Source organism: Oncorhynchus tshawytscha, linkage group LG03 (genome assembly GCF_018296145.1).
Source record: "Oncorhynchus tshawytscha isolate Ot180627B linkage group LG03, Otsh_v2.0, whole genome shotgun sequence".
In the NCBI taxonomy this organism is placed as follows: Eukaryota; Metazoa; Chordata; class Actinopteri; order Salmoniformes; family Salmonidae; genus Oncorhynchus; species Oncorhynchus tshawytscha.
Window position 1 is genome coordinate 10,558,501 of NC_056431.1, and position 14,510 is coordinate 10,573,010.

General features: G+C 43.0%; 1 protein-coding gene across 5 annotated transcripts in view; it reads left to right on the plus strand.

Moving 5' to 3' along the window:
* Positions 1–14,510, plus strand: part of LOC112227537 (dual specificity tyrosine-phosphorylation-regulated kinase 1B-like) — a 78,107-nt gene that overhangs the window by 47,433 nt on the left and 16,164 nt on the right. For 2 of the 5 annotated variants that reach the window (XM_042309750.1, XM_042309755.1), the window contains exon 1: positions 1,665–3,876. The exons of 1 other annotated variant lie outside the window; for it this stretch is intronic. In XM_042309750.1, the coding sequence (XP_042165684.1) occupies positions 3,732–3,876 (145 nt within the window). In that variant the 5' untranslated portion in view covers positions 1,665–3,731. Of the gene's footprint in view, positions 1–1,664; positions 3,877–14,510 lie in introns of those variants that run through there. 2 more of the 5 variants (XM_042309751.1, XM_042309756.1) reach the window with 1 other exon arrangement.

The following is a 14,510-nucleotide window of genomic DNA, read 5'->3' on the forward strand; positions in this document are numbered from 1 at the left end:
ACGTATATGTACGTATATATACATGTGTATGTACGTGTATATACATGTATATGTACGTGTATATACATGTATATGTACGTGTATATACATGTATATGTACGCGTATATACATGTATATGTACGCGTATATACATGTATATGTACGCGTATATACATGTATATGTACGCGTATATACATGTATATGTACGCGTATATACATGTATATGTACGTGTATATACATGTATATGTACGTGTATATACATGTATATGTACGTGTATATACATGTATATGTACGTGTATATACATGTATATGTACGTGTATATACATGTATATGTACGTGTATATACATGTATATGTACGTGTATATACATGTATATGTACGTGTATATACATGTATATGTACGTGTATATACATGTATATGTACGTGTATATACATGTACATGTATATACGTGTATATGTATGTACGTGTATATACGTGTATATGTATGTACGTGTATATACGTGTATATGTATGTACGTGTATATACGTGTATATGTATGTACGTGTATATACGTGTATATGTATGTACGTGTATATACGTGTATATGTATGTACGTGTATATACGTGTATATGTATGTACGTGTATATACGTGTGTATGTATGTACGTGTATATACGTGTGTATGTATGTACGTGTATATACGTGTGTATGTATGTACGTGTATATACGTGTGTATGTATGTGTGTATATATATACGTGTGTATGTATGTGTGTATATATATACGTGTGTATGTATGTGTGTGTATATATACGTGTATATGTATGTGTGTGTATATATACGTGTATATGTATGTGTGTGTATATATACGTGTATATGTATGTGTGTATATATACGTGTATATGTATGTGTGTATATATACGTGTATATGTATGTGTGTATATATACGTGTATATGTATGTGTGTATATATACATGTATATGTATGTGTGTATATATACATGTATATGTATGTGTGTATATATACATGTATATGTATGTGTGTATATATACATGTATATGTATGTGTGTATATATACATGTATATGTATGTGTGTATATATACATGTATATGTATGTGTGTATATATACATGTATATGTATGTGTGTATATATACATGTATGTGTGTGTATATATACATGTATATGTATGTGTGTATATATACATGTATATGTATGTGTGTATATATACATGTATATGTATGTGTGTATATATACATGTATATGTATGTGTGTATATATACATGTATATGTATGTGTGTATATATACATGTATATGTATGTGTGTATATATACATGTATATGTATGTGTGTATATATAATGTGCGTGTGTATGTATGTATATATGTCTGTGTGTATATATATCTGCCTGTTACTATAAATGGAGAGAAGCAACTTGGTGGCGCAACTACTCTCGAAAAGGGGGATGCGAAAAGTCTCAGGGTTACAATATTTCAAGTACCCCGCGTGTAATGTCACATAAACAGGGAAATTAAAACTATGCTTAATGTCTCCTTGCTGTACTGTGACTCTAGGTAGCCCCGATAATTTAAGAGTTTTAAACATTAATGTTCATGGAGCTGCGTCAACTCCGCTGCTATCGGAGTGTATCTCCACAGCCCCCCTGCGCTCTAAAAGCTGTTGGAACAATCCGCATCGCAGGGTGTGGATCCGGAGCGGTCCAGAAAGGGTAGCCAGCACAGGGAGTACTAACGGGAGAGGGGCGAATATGAGTTAATGCTACCCGGGAAGAACACCACCTCGGAGGTGAATATCCTGCGAGAAAAATCAGAGGATTGAATGAAAATATAGTTAATTGTTTGACCTGGAGATATCAAAGGCGACAGGAGCGTGAGGAGAGAGCATCGAGACACATACAGAAGCTCCGAATTGACTGCCAGCGAACGACTGCGTAGAAGACAGTATGAGAGGGAGGTGACAGTGTTGAAAAGTCTATTGCTTTTGATCATTTGGATCTACGGAGTAAAGTGTTTTGTTTTCAATGCACGTTTTTATTTTACTTTCGCGGGGATCAAGACTCACTTCCGGAAACCCACTTTATTTTTTGTTGAGCAGTCGCTACAGTTTTTGAATCAAAACTGACGAACAGACTCCAAAACTGGACTATTGTACTGTCGTCAATGTCTTGTCAGACGAGATACGTCAATTAAAATAATTAAAATATTATCTGGGAGAGTGCGGACCGGATCTAATGCTATAAATATTATATTCAAGTATTTGACATTCTGTAGTTAACAAATAGCCTTTCCCACCCAAGTGAACTGGCGAGAGAGAAGGATACATTGTTGCTGCGTATGAGGACGCGTCTCTGGCACATCAAATAAAAATCGAATATTCACTTGTTTTCATGGTCAAGAGATTCGCATTGACTCTACCTAGATCAGAGGCTTTGGAATAGAGAGCAAGAAACTGAAACTGACACTAAAAACGGTTTTGACTTTTGTTGTGCCTTGGAATACACTTACTTGCACATGAGCACTTTGCTTTGTCATATTTCTTTTTGCATGCACGTGTTTATTTCTTCTTCCTGCACACGATAACATTTTTTCACAAGCTAAAGGTTGTTGTCACTCGTGTTTTTAGTTCCGTGTCCCTCTCCTCCCACCTCTCGACCTGGCAGCGCTTATTAAGGGCACCAGTTAACTGTGGACTTCGCTAGTTCCTTCAAGGGGGAAGGGTAGATTTTCATGCTTGTGCATCTGGTGGAGGAGACAAAGACAAAAAGCTTTTACTGTGGATGATTTATCTCTCTGAACTGTACCTGTTGTGTCACTGGATTAAACCACCAGGTTGAAGTCTGGCAAAGAAAACAGCACAGATGTTTTGGATTGCTTTCACCTGTTTGTTTTTTGACTGATTAGTTCACAATAGGATACTTACACGGAATCTAAGAGGCAAAGGCTATTTTTAGAGTGATGGGGTAAATGGTGGTAGTTGGAAATTGAGACCCCCACACTCAGCTCACCAACACTTCCAGCTTTAGCTCTGGTTCCATTGTCAGCTGCTGAATTATCAAAACTGGAAATTCGAGTGGGGGTCCTGTCTCAGTCAAGCTCCCAGATATTACATCTCACCCTGCTCAACTTCTTTTTATCTTTGACTGGAATTAAACTTTTCTTTCAGCACGGAAAAAGGAACAATGCATGAGAAACTGCACTTATAAGAAGCAAACTTGAGTAACCAAATATTTTCTTCCCCATATACACAGAGAAGCATATATATATATATATTAAATAAGAAATAGCTATGAATTATATAAGAATATGTAGTTTAAATAATTATATTATATTTTTACGTCAGAAATAAGCATTGTTGCCTGAAACCCAGTTCATTGCCTTAGAGAAACATAGTAATAAAGAATACAGAGGAAAGACGACGTGAAACTTTTATGGAAACAAGTAAATGGTGCCTTTTTAGTTTCGTTGGTTCCTAATGTCTCCACCACTTCAGGATTGAATTGTTGACAAAGAAATATTTTTGTGTGAAACCCTTATATACCTGCCTTTCCGGTTCAAACCTGAGTTTTATTGTTGTTGGATGTATATTGCTGGATTGCAGAGATTTCTGAAGAGTTCTGAGCCGAGGATTACCCCTTCACTCTACACTTGATGCATCCTCATAGTTTTCCAAAGTAATTTTTGGAATCCCCAAATTATAAACTTTGACTTGATTTCTGGGATACAGCAGCCCAACACACAAGAGTTTCAGATGGTGATCACTTCGTCAGTGGAGGAGAAGTCGCAGCCTTCTAACAGAATGGTCGCAAATCTGCCGACCGAATCCTGGATCAACAACCCAGAGCAAAGTCGCTACTTACCAACTCAGTCACACCTACTCCGGAAACCGACAAAAAGTTAGTACAAATATTGTTGGTTTGTGAATGAGTATACACACTCACAGTTGAACAAACAGACACACACTCTCACTCACTCTCTCACTAAGCACGTGTTGTAAACTTTTAGTGGATCAATCTAAGCAAAGATAGTTATTTGTCATACTTGAATAATGAGTGTGGAATTATATGTGGAAAAGTACGTTGTTATTCCATCACCTGTGTAGTTCTCTGTGAGATCCCCTCTCTTCCAAAAGGTTCACCACCTCTGTGGGATGTTGTCATGAAACTTTTGTAGCATGTGATATCCTCAATGCTTTTAGTTGAGATATGAGTATTGTATATCCTTACATGTTCATCCTGTATGACGCAAACTGATAAGACCGATGTTCATTATAGCATGAGTTGGATCAAGATGTGTCTGCCTATGGCACCAACTACCTGGTTTCTCTTGGTTGGTTCAATGCTTGTAAATGTTCGATGTTGTGAGCTGAAGCAGTTTGTGGTCTCTGACTTGAGGATTGTTCATGCATAGTTTTGACTTGAGCGTTGTTTTTGCGTAGTTGTCACTTTAGCGTTGTTCATGCATAGTTTCTGCGATCTGTGGAGTTGATGACACTGGTGCTTATCATCCTCCTCAAAGTCATGAACAATCACAGAACTGCGTGCCGTTGTAATGGTAAAAAAAAAAAAAAAAAGAAGCAAGCATTATAGTGATGACGTAATGAGAGGAGGGCGAGAGAATGGGGGAAAGACCTATCCATTATTTCCATAAGAGTCGGAGGATTAAACTTGAAGCTGCAGAGCTCCATTGGTCGGTGTCCTACTACTGTTCTCATGGATGCATCAAGTACAGTTTTCATCACTGTTGTAGAGCACTTCGGTGGAATAGCATACACATGTTTTAACGTAGTAGAATGGAACTAATACAAATATTGTAATGTTTTGTTACTGGCATAACAATGATGTAATTACAGAATCAACCTGTTCATATCGTTCTGAGTTCATTTTTGAACTCAGGTTGGATAAAACCATTTTTTAACACCTACCTCAACAATAGCCGTGTTAAACCTTTATGCTCTATCATTTTAAGTTGTTTTAAGGTTTATTTTAATAGGGCCGGGTATTCCCAGAAATGCTCATCACAAAAACTCAAGCAAACCCCACCTAGAGAAGTTCCATCTTGAAGACCCTAACCCCCTTTCTCCTTCTCCTTTCCCACAATTGTCTCCAGCCACTTGTTCAAACAATTGTGGGAATAAATTCATTCCCTTTCAAGGGTACTGTTGCCCAGGTGTTACTACTGCAGTCCATTGATCTTTTAGTCCTAGTGTTTCCATGGATGGACACATGCCTTTTATGTTCTGCACAGCTGTGCTCTACTTGTAAGAGTCATGTGGTTCACACTTCAGCGTGTTTTACCATGGCAGCTGGGAAATCCTAGCAAAGCTGGGAGTTCCACTGTGTGTGTGTGTGTGTGTGTGTGTGTGAGGTTGCAAAACAACTTTATTGATCTGAGTGTTAAACCTCAAAGCCTGTGATGGGGCCCCTCCACCTCCATGTGTCCTATCCTTTTCTAGGGGCCTGATGCATATTGTTTTTAATTCTCAGGTTACGTTTGTATCACCTCTGTTGTGGAGATTCCCTTAAAGTTTCACAGGGTTACATAATATTTGACATTTGGGCAATTCACAGTTTATTTTACGAGTAGCATGACAGATTTATGTTGTTGCTGTGTAAGTCAAGTGCTTCACGGAATCCCTGCCCCTGGGGAATTGCACATCTTATGTTCTGTCACGTTTCACAGTATCTGACTGTTGTAGATAGATTCTCACTGTCTGGACCTGCTGGTTCAATACAGGTCAATCAAAAGCAACACCTGAACCTACAGGTGCAGGGGTTTGAACTACTTTTTAACACCAGGCTTATTGTTGTGTTATTACAAAGGATGTAGCCTGTTTTATTAATGACAAAGATACCTTAGTGTGGTGACATTCAGGCAGTGAACAGCCAGGTCTGTGTTAGTACAGGAAGCAGCTAGTGGAGATGGTGATGCCTATTCAATGGACGGAAGAATACATGTGGAAGTAGAGGGAGAGTTGGGGATGGGGGTAGATGAAGGCATGAATGAATACTGAGTTAGGGAGACAATTGTCCAGTTTTTGTAATGCTCTTCTGTTTATACTTTCATTTGATTATTTATTTGTGTAAGGGTTTCCCATTCTTGCCCAGTTCTGGCATTGGCTCAAGAAGGGAATTCAATTATCCGTCAATCGTTTATCCACTTAATGCTCTTTAGATATAAATTACTTAATTGGCCCATTTTTTAAAACGTTTTCAAACAAGCAATCTAAAGCTTCTGTGAGGACAACCACACACCAGCCACCATCCCCCACTGATCCCAGTCTGACCAGCTGGTCCAGCATGGTAGCAGGGAAGCACTGACACCGCCATTGGTCAGACACTCAATCAGTCAGTCATGCACTATGTCCATGGCTGTGCCCTTGATGCTTGACATTGTAGCACTTATTTTAAGGTCACAGCTTTCCATGGTGCCATTTATCTCAGGAGTTTCCCATCAAATGTAAGCGAGTTATCGGCATGTGGCTGAGAGGCCAGGAGAGGTTGGGTTGAAAAGTGAAGCACGAGGAGAACACTTGTTGAATAGCTGATGGGATTCACCTTGTAGACTGCTTAGTGTACAGTAGTTTAATGCAGATTCGCCCCCATAAGCCTTAAATTGGATTGCAGCTTGGCTCAGGAAAGGGCTGTCTGTGTCCCTCACTGGCCTGTCGTTCCCATCCCCTTGCTGAGAGACTCCCACTCATGACACAGTGAGCCGCCACTGAAGTGGGCACGGTGTCTGGGGGTTACATTGAAACTTAGCTCACCTACTGTTGTCTGTCATAGCATGGTTGCTAGAAGTCTACTAGATATTAAACAAGGCTTCTGCTTGATCAGAAATAAAACGTATCATGCACTGAAATAACTTGACTTGGTGATTACCTAAGTTGGTGGCCATAACATTTTGGCAGTTGGAAAGTTATTTAGTCGCCCCGCCTCCCCTCAACCATAAGTATTTCTCACTGGCCAGACCTCACTCCTAATATTGCTATCTCTATTGGTGGGGGGTAGGGAGATGGTGACACTTCGAGTCCACGTTTACAGCTGAGTGCATAACTTTTATTGTTGCCATTATCACTTCCTAGTAACAGCGATTTAGCAGGCTAATTGTAAATCAACGCACAGCTGTAGTTGTCAATTGTAACTCGAAGCTCCTCTCTGGACTTTAAGAGGTATCAGACTCTGTGAGACATGAGGGGAAAGTGCAGTCTTTATACCCACATATCTGGGTGACTTTTCAGCTATATCCCCCTTTTAATTTAAGTTATTTTTATCTCAGTATCCAACTGACTCGTTCTCTGCTGCCTATTTCCGTCCTCACAGTGTGGTGCGGGCTGAGCAGCCATGTGTAGGTTACTGACTTAGTTTTAGGGCCCTGAGTAACTGGGTAAGTATTTCACTGTTAGTCTACACCTGTTGTTTACGAAGCATGTGACAAATAACATTTGATTTAACTGTCTGAAAGATGCTGGAGAGAAATGTAACATGCTTGAGAAAGAGTGTGACTTTCTGTCTGGTTAATTTATTTTCTGTCTGGAAATGTTGAAGATATCATAATAGTTAGGCCTAAGGCCAAAGGTAAAGGCATGGTGGGAGCTTCTTTTCTTGAAGTAGAAGAACAAGAGGGAGAAGATGAGGGCCATATTAGAGCTGGGGAAAGAAAAATAATCTCAGGTTAGGCCCTCTGTTAGTGGAGTTTGGACTGTGAGACTGAAAGCAGCGGTATCTGAAGCAGACACAGAAAATAAGTCACCAACTTAGTCACACAAACACCACGTCCCCACCGCTGCCCTTTGCTCCTTTCCCCCCCTTCATCTTGTTTGTTTCCTGTGCTAATTTATGGTCTAAAGGTGAAACGTCTTGTCCCCTTGCTTACTGTGGTTGAGTCATGTTTATCCTTCTGACTTTCCAGTAAACAAGATACTGAAGTTATCATTCATTCCACCACTCCAAGAATGTGACTGAAGTGATGCAATCAATGCTCTTGATTGCTGTGTTTTTAACAAGATCCCCAGACAGTATTGCCTGTTGGACTGTGTTGTGTGGTTACAGTTAGTGGCAGGTGCCTGTTACAATGAGCCTGTCCTCCTATAGCTCCTCCCACCAGCCTCCTCTGGTGTAGAGGAGGTGGTGGGTGGAGTGGTGCTCTATAAGCTGCTGTCCCTTGAGATTGTCCCCCTCTGTGGAATGTGATTCATGTGGAAGTTGGTGTCATGTGGAGGTAAACAAATGCGCCATCCAATAAATCAGTCTGGATTGAGTATCCTTGTTGTTGTAGTTTAGCTGGGAGGAGCTGGTATACAGGGTTACGAGGGGGGGAGACCTCTGCAACGCTCCCATGTCTGTCAAAATGGCCCTTTAGGCTTCACCCCTCCATCTCCCTCACACTGTAGCTAAGAGGGAAAGTAAGTTTGTTATTTTCTGTGGCTGTGACTTTTAGACTGTGGTGATGAAGCAATAGGGATGTGTGGACTAGAGATTGTTAGGGACTCTGTCAATCACCACATCCTCATCGGCAGACTCGACAGCCTTGGTTTCTCAAATGATTGCCTCGCCTGGTTCACCAACTACTTCTCTGATAGAGTTCAGTGTGTCAAATCGGAGGGTCTGCTGTCCGGACCTCTGGCAGTCTCTATGGGGGTGCCACAGGGTTCAATTCTTGGACCGACTCTCTTCTCTGTATACATCAATGAGGTCGCTCTTGCTGCTGGTGAGTCTCTGATCCACCTCTACGCAGACGACACCATTCTGTATACTTCCGGCCCTTCTTTGGACACTGTGTTAACAACCCTCCAGGCAAGCTTCAATGCCATAGAACTCTCCTTCCGTGGCCTCCAATTGCTCTTAAATACAAGTAAAACTAAATGCATGCTCTTCAACCGATCGCTACCTGCACCTAACCGCCTGTCCAACATCACTACTCTGGACGGCTCTGACTTAGAATACGTGGACAACTACAAATACTTAGGTGTCTGGTTAGACTGTAAACTCTCCTTCCAGACCCATATCAAACATCTCCAATCCAAAGTTAAATCGAGAATTGGCTTCCTATTTCGCAACAAAGCATCCTTCACTCATGCTGTCAAACATACCCTTGTAAAACTGACCATCCAATCCTCGACTTTGGCGATGTCATTTACAAAATAGCCTCCAATACCCTACTCAACAAATTGGATGCAGTCTATCACAGTGCAATCCGTTTTGTCACCAAAGCCCCATATACTACCCACCATTGCGACCTGTACGCTCTCGTTGGCTGGCCCTCGCTTCATACTCGTCGCCAAACCCACTGGCTCCATGTCATCTACAAGACCCTGCTAGGTAAAGTCCCCCCTTATCTCAGCTCGCTGGTCACCATAGCATCTCCCACCTGTAGCACACGCTCCAGCAGGTATATCTCTCTAGTCACCCCCAAAACCAATTCTTTCTTTGGCCGCCTCTCCTTCCAGTTCTCTGCTGCCAATGACTGGAACGAACTACAAAAATCTCTGAAACTGGAAACACTTATCTCCCTCACTAGCTTTAAGCACCAACTGTCAGAGCAGCTCACAGATTACTGCACCTGTACATACCTATAATTTAGCCCAAACAACTACCTCTTTCCCAACTGTATTTAATTGTAATTAATTTATTTATTTTGCTCCTTTGCACCCCATTATTTTTATTTCTACTTTGCACATTCTTCCATTGCAAATCTACCATTCCAGTGTTTTACTTGCTATACTGTATTTACTTTGCCACCTTGGCCTTTTTTGCCTTTACCTCCCTTCTCACCTCATTTGCTCACATTGTATATAGACTTGTTTATACTGTATTATTGACTGTATGTTTGTTTTACTCCATGTGTAACTCTGTGTCGTTGTATCTGTCGAACTGCTTTGCTTTATCTTGGCCAGGTCGCAATTGTAAATGAGAACTTGTTCTCAACTTGCCTACCTGGTTAAATAAAGGTAAAATAAAATAAATAAATAAAAAGGGAGGCGAGTACATAGGCTAAGTGTTTGTGTGTGTGTGTGTGTGTGGGGGGGGGGTTGAGTTGATTTGTGTTGTGGTGGTGTTTCGCTTCACACTAGTTAAATACGTTAAAGGGTAGGAAGCATGAGGTTTTACTCACCAATGTAACACAGTGTGGTCAAAGACAGTAATTTAGTTGGAGTCATGGTTACCTACAAGTAGCACACACATAGTTATGTTTTTGGGTTATTACGTATGTATAACCTTATTCCTGGATAGCTTCTAAACTACCCGGAATGCACTATTTCTCAGTCATTTGGAGGATCTATGCTGTGCTACTGAGTTGGTATGCTTGCTCAGTAGCTATCTTAAACTGGCTAATGTTAGCCAGTAGCCATGCTAGCATTTAATTCAATTCCAGACCATGTTTTGGCGGTGGTGACCTACAATCCACCAATCACAGGAAGTATGATGTAAACAAGAAGTAGATGGGGCATGTACGGCAATGGACACGGCAGGCTCTAGTGCCTTCGTGCAGTGGGCTTGTCTGTTCTCGTTTTTGTCAACTTTTCGGCATGTTCTCTAACGTTAGCTGTCCAGTTAGCTTGCTGGATAAGATAACTGCAAATAGCTAACATTCTTTAATAACTGGTTAGATGGCGTTATGTGTTTATAAAACGTTGGTTTACTTTAATGTAGCTATAAGCCAGTTGTTATTAGCAACTGGCTGACTCATAGTGCTAAGATAACATTAGCAGCCTGGTAGGGCTAACGTTAGCAGGCTAGTTGGTTAGCAACCTTTCAGGTTGATTTGTAACAATACAATACATTCATGAAGTATTTGCTTTGCTTCTAAGTTGTCTGAAAATGTAATTGAATGCAATAGTCATGAGTGCAAACAATTTGGTTTAATTTTAAGTTATACATTGTGTTGGTTTACTACCCCTTCGACCTCCTCTCACCCCCCCCTTGATGACGCAAGCTTGAAAGGAAAACATGTTATTGTGCAGCAGAAGCAGAGCTCAGTGTGCATGTAGCCTGTACCAGCAGCCCCAGCCGTCCCACATCTTCTGACAGACAACCCCCACCCCCACACACTCTGCACCCCTCCTCCCCCGGCCTCTCCCCTGCTGCGCATCACTCACAGTATCCACGCTGACACAGCCACTTCCATCACTGAAAGCACATAAAACATTTAGCAAGCAAACTCTCCCCTGCTTCTCTCACTCTCTCTCTGACTCTCTCCTCCTCTCTCTGTCTTTCTCTTGTTCTTTCATATGTAAAATAGGCAGTTTGCGAGGCTGTATGTAAGTTCACACCTCAGTGGTGAGTTGTAACTCTTCCCCCTCTGCTTCCTCCACCTGAAGAATCAGACTGACCTCTCCTGTTGGCAGGCAGGACTAGATGGATAGCTGCTGCGTGCGTCTACAGGAGCTGACATGCCCAGGCTGCTGCCCACCAAAGGAGCTTGATCACACGGAGATCGATTAGAGCTGGTCAGTCTAATGAGTTAGTCCAGAGCTGAGGAGAACCTGCAGCCGTCCTAAGATGTGAACAAGCCCTTCTAAAAGGGGGACGAGAACCTTTGGGTCACATTTGAAACTTGTTGGTTAAGGGAGTGGTTTAGATGCTGTAAGTTGCTACGTTTTTGGCAACGATGCCAAACATGCCCGCCTGACCTGAGAGGAATGGGAAAGCTTGCACAACATTGTGTGTGTGTGTTTGATACCTCCTGTTGTGCCATCAGGGGTTTCAGGCAGCAGATTAGCTTCAGTCGTTGCTGACAAGATGGGCATTTGGATTGGCCAGCAGGAAGAGAAACATATTTAATAAAAACAATACATCAAACGCTGGGTACTAAGCACATCCTCATCCATACCAGCTCTCTCTCTCTCTGTAGTAGAAGTTGTCAAGCCAGAGCCCAGAAAGTACCACGGCCACAAATCGTCCTGTACCAGGGCTGTCGTCGGCCTTCCTCTCCCATTACATTTGGGAGAGGATTTAGTTATATTTGTATGTACTGTGTGAGCGCTCAATTTACCAGTGTCACTGTTTGATGAGAGAGGTTGACCCAGATGGTTGTTATTTATAGCTTTCAGTCTGACTCAGCTTTGGGGGGCTGACTGTCTATAAATTTCATTGGGGGTGTAGCGGGTGGTGTTGGGGTAGAGGGGTCGGTACAAGGGGGTGACCAGGTATGGGGAAGCTGGCATGGAAACTCTAGTTTGATGACACTGAGAAATTACACCTCATGGGGACTTTTAAGTCACGTACCTGTTACTTGAAGCAGTAGAGGATTTATCATTGTCTTTTATGTAGTGTTCTGTTTGACACTGTGGCTGGTCTTCAGAGACCTTTTGGGTGGCTGCATGTTGGACCCCTCCTCCCTCTCAACTGGCCCCCACTGCTACACCCAAACACAGACGCTTCCACTCGAGGGACGCACTTAAGTTTCTGTGGATCACTGGGGCGTGTGGGGTGGGACATCCCTCCCGCTCCTGTTCTGATGAATAATCTTGTTTCCTCCTCCTCCACTTTGACTCACACTGCTAGACACAGGGATGACATCTCTCACTTCCTGAGAATCCTACCAGCCCCCCCTTCCCCCCTCCGCTCCATTACTTGCTGCTAGACGTGTTAGGCACAGTCAGTGTGTGGGTGGTCAAGAGGAAATGAGGAAGAGCATTGGCTGCTCTCAAATAAATAAAGCACTCTGTTGCTGCCCGCCAGCCGGCGCTGTGAGCAGGCCAGTGATGTGAGGAGGTTTAGCTGGTGTCTGGTGTCTTTATCAAACTACTGTGATACTGTGGTCATATGATGATAGGTACTTCCCTCTGGCCTGTCTTCATCCTGTTGGATTGTATCCGAAGCCAAGGTGGTTGTATTTTCAGTCCAGTGATTGACAATGACCAGATGTACAAGCCAGTCATGTCATGACAATGATCTGATGCACCAATCATGTCGGGCAGTGCAGGTTGGAAGCGGACATTACCGCTGTGTCCTGATTGGATTGTTGCCCGGCATGTGGAAGCAAGAGTATGACATTTGACCTTTGAGAAGTAGCTAATGGTCCGGGTCAGTACAGTGAGGGTCCAGAGCCTTTACACTGAGGGACATACTGAGATTCTGGACAACTAGAGAGGTTTCATGTGGAGGGACACACAGGTACATTATGACATAGAATTTGACAGATGGAATGTCATATTCATGATGTACAAGCAGCCAGTCTTGCATACACACATTCTGTCTCTCCCTCACTCTCTCACCCCCTCTTTCACAGTCTGGGCTTGAAAGCGCCGTGTCAGAGTGCGCAGTATTTGTGTCTCAGCTGTGCCTGTCCCTCAGTGCCAGCGAGCCGGCTGTGCCGGGAAAGAGGAGCATGAGTGTCCGCAGTGACCTGACCTGGCCCAGACACAGTGGGCACCACGAGGGCATGGGCTTAGCTTCCCCTGCCACACTCCCTCGCCCTCGCTGGGTCTGCACCCTGCACGAGGTCAGCGCAGAGACAGTTCTAGAAGAAGATTTAGCTTTTGGAACTTTCTATTGACAGTGGTGCCTTCTCTTGTGACCCCTGACAATGGACAAGGTTAGTCAGGAAAGTAGTCTGGCTGTCGTCAGTGTGACGACAGGGAAAATGTTCTATTTACTGTTGTTCTAATCACAGAAGTAACTTGTTGGCAGCATTGAGTTGCTGTCTTCAAAGTTCAAGGTGATTTTACCATTCACAGAGGGAGCTCTAACGGTACTGGGTTACCTGCCTGTTACCTGGCTCTGTCAGGTGTGCCTGTATGAGAGCTTGGAGATCCTGACCGGACATTGGAGAGGTGACGGTGGTCCTCCTTGCCCATGTTGTGGCGGCGAGTGTGTTAATGTGTGTAGTTAGTATGTCAATGTACCAGCCAGGCATCCACAGTGTCGTAGCATGAGTGGGAGGATAATGGACACCAGTGACTTGAACAGTGGGAAACCGGTGGCCAAAAAGCTTCCTTTCCTTCTGCTTTGAAGCATACAGACCTAGCTCTTTACCCACACTCTATCCCTTCTCTCCTTCCATCATCCCCCCCCACCACCACCTCTTGCCTTTTGCCCTGTGTCCAACTTTGGCTTGGTGGCACCACTACTCCCATTACCCTAACAGGGTATAAGAGGGGCCAACACGGACAGGGGCGGGGGGAGGGACGGTGGGTTCAGCTGTTGGCCTTACACCCCCCCACACCATTTCTTTCCTGTTCCTTAGAGACAGATAGTGGGATGGTCTGTTGCTATGGTGACACACTGATTGTCAGCTGTAGAGGGGTGTGGTGGGATACCTCACGGTCCATGCACAGTTAATTGGTGCAAATGATTACTTCAGACACCCCTGTCTGTATATATTTAACCCAGTCCGATTTGACACTTGCATAAGTGAGGATGAATTCTACCCTGTGCAGTACACCTGTGTGTCTGTATATAGATGGCTGTGTGCCCTTACCTACTATATTTTATTAATATCCAGCCCCATTAGAGAAAACATTTGTGTGAGTGCTTTGGCCGGTTGGGTGAGAGAGACTGGGGGAGAGAGAAAGAGGTAACAGGCA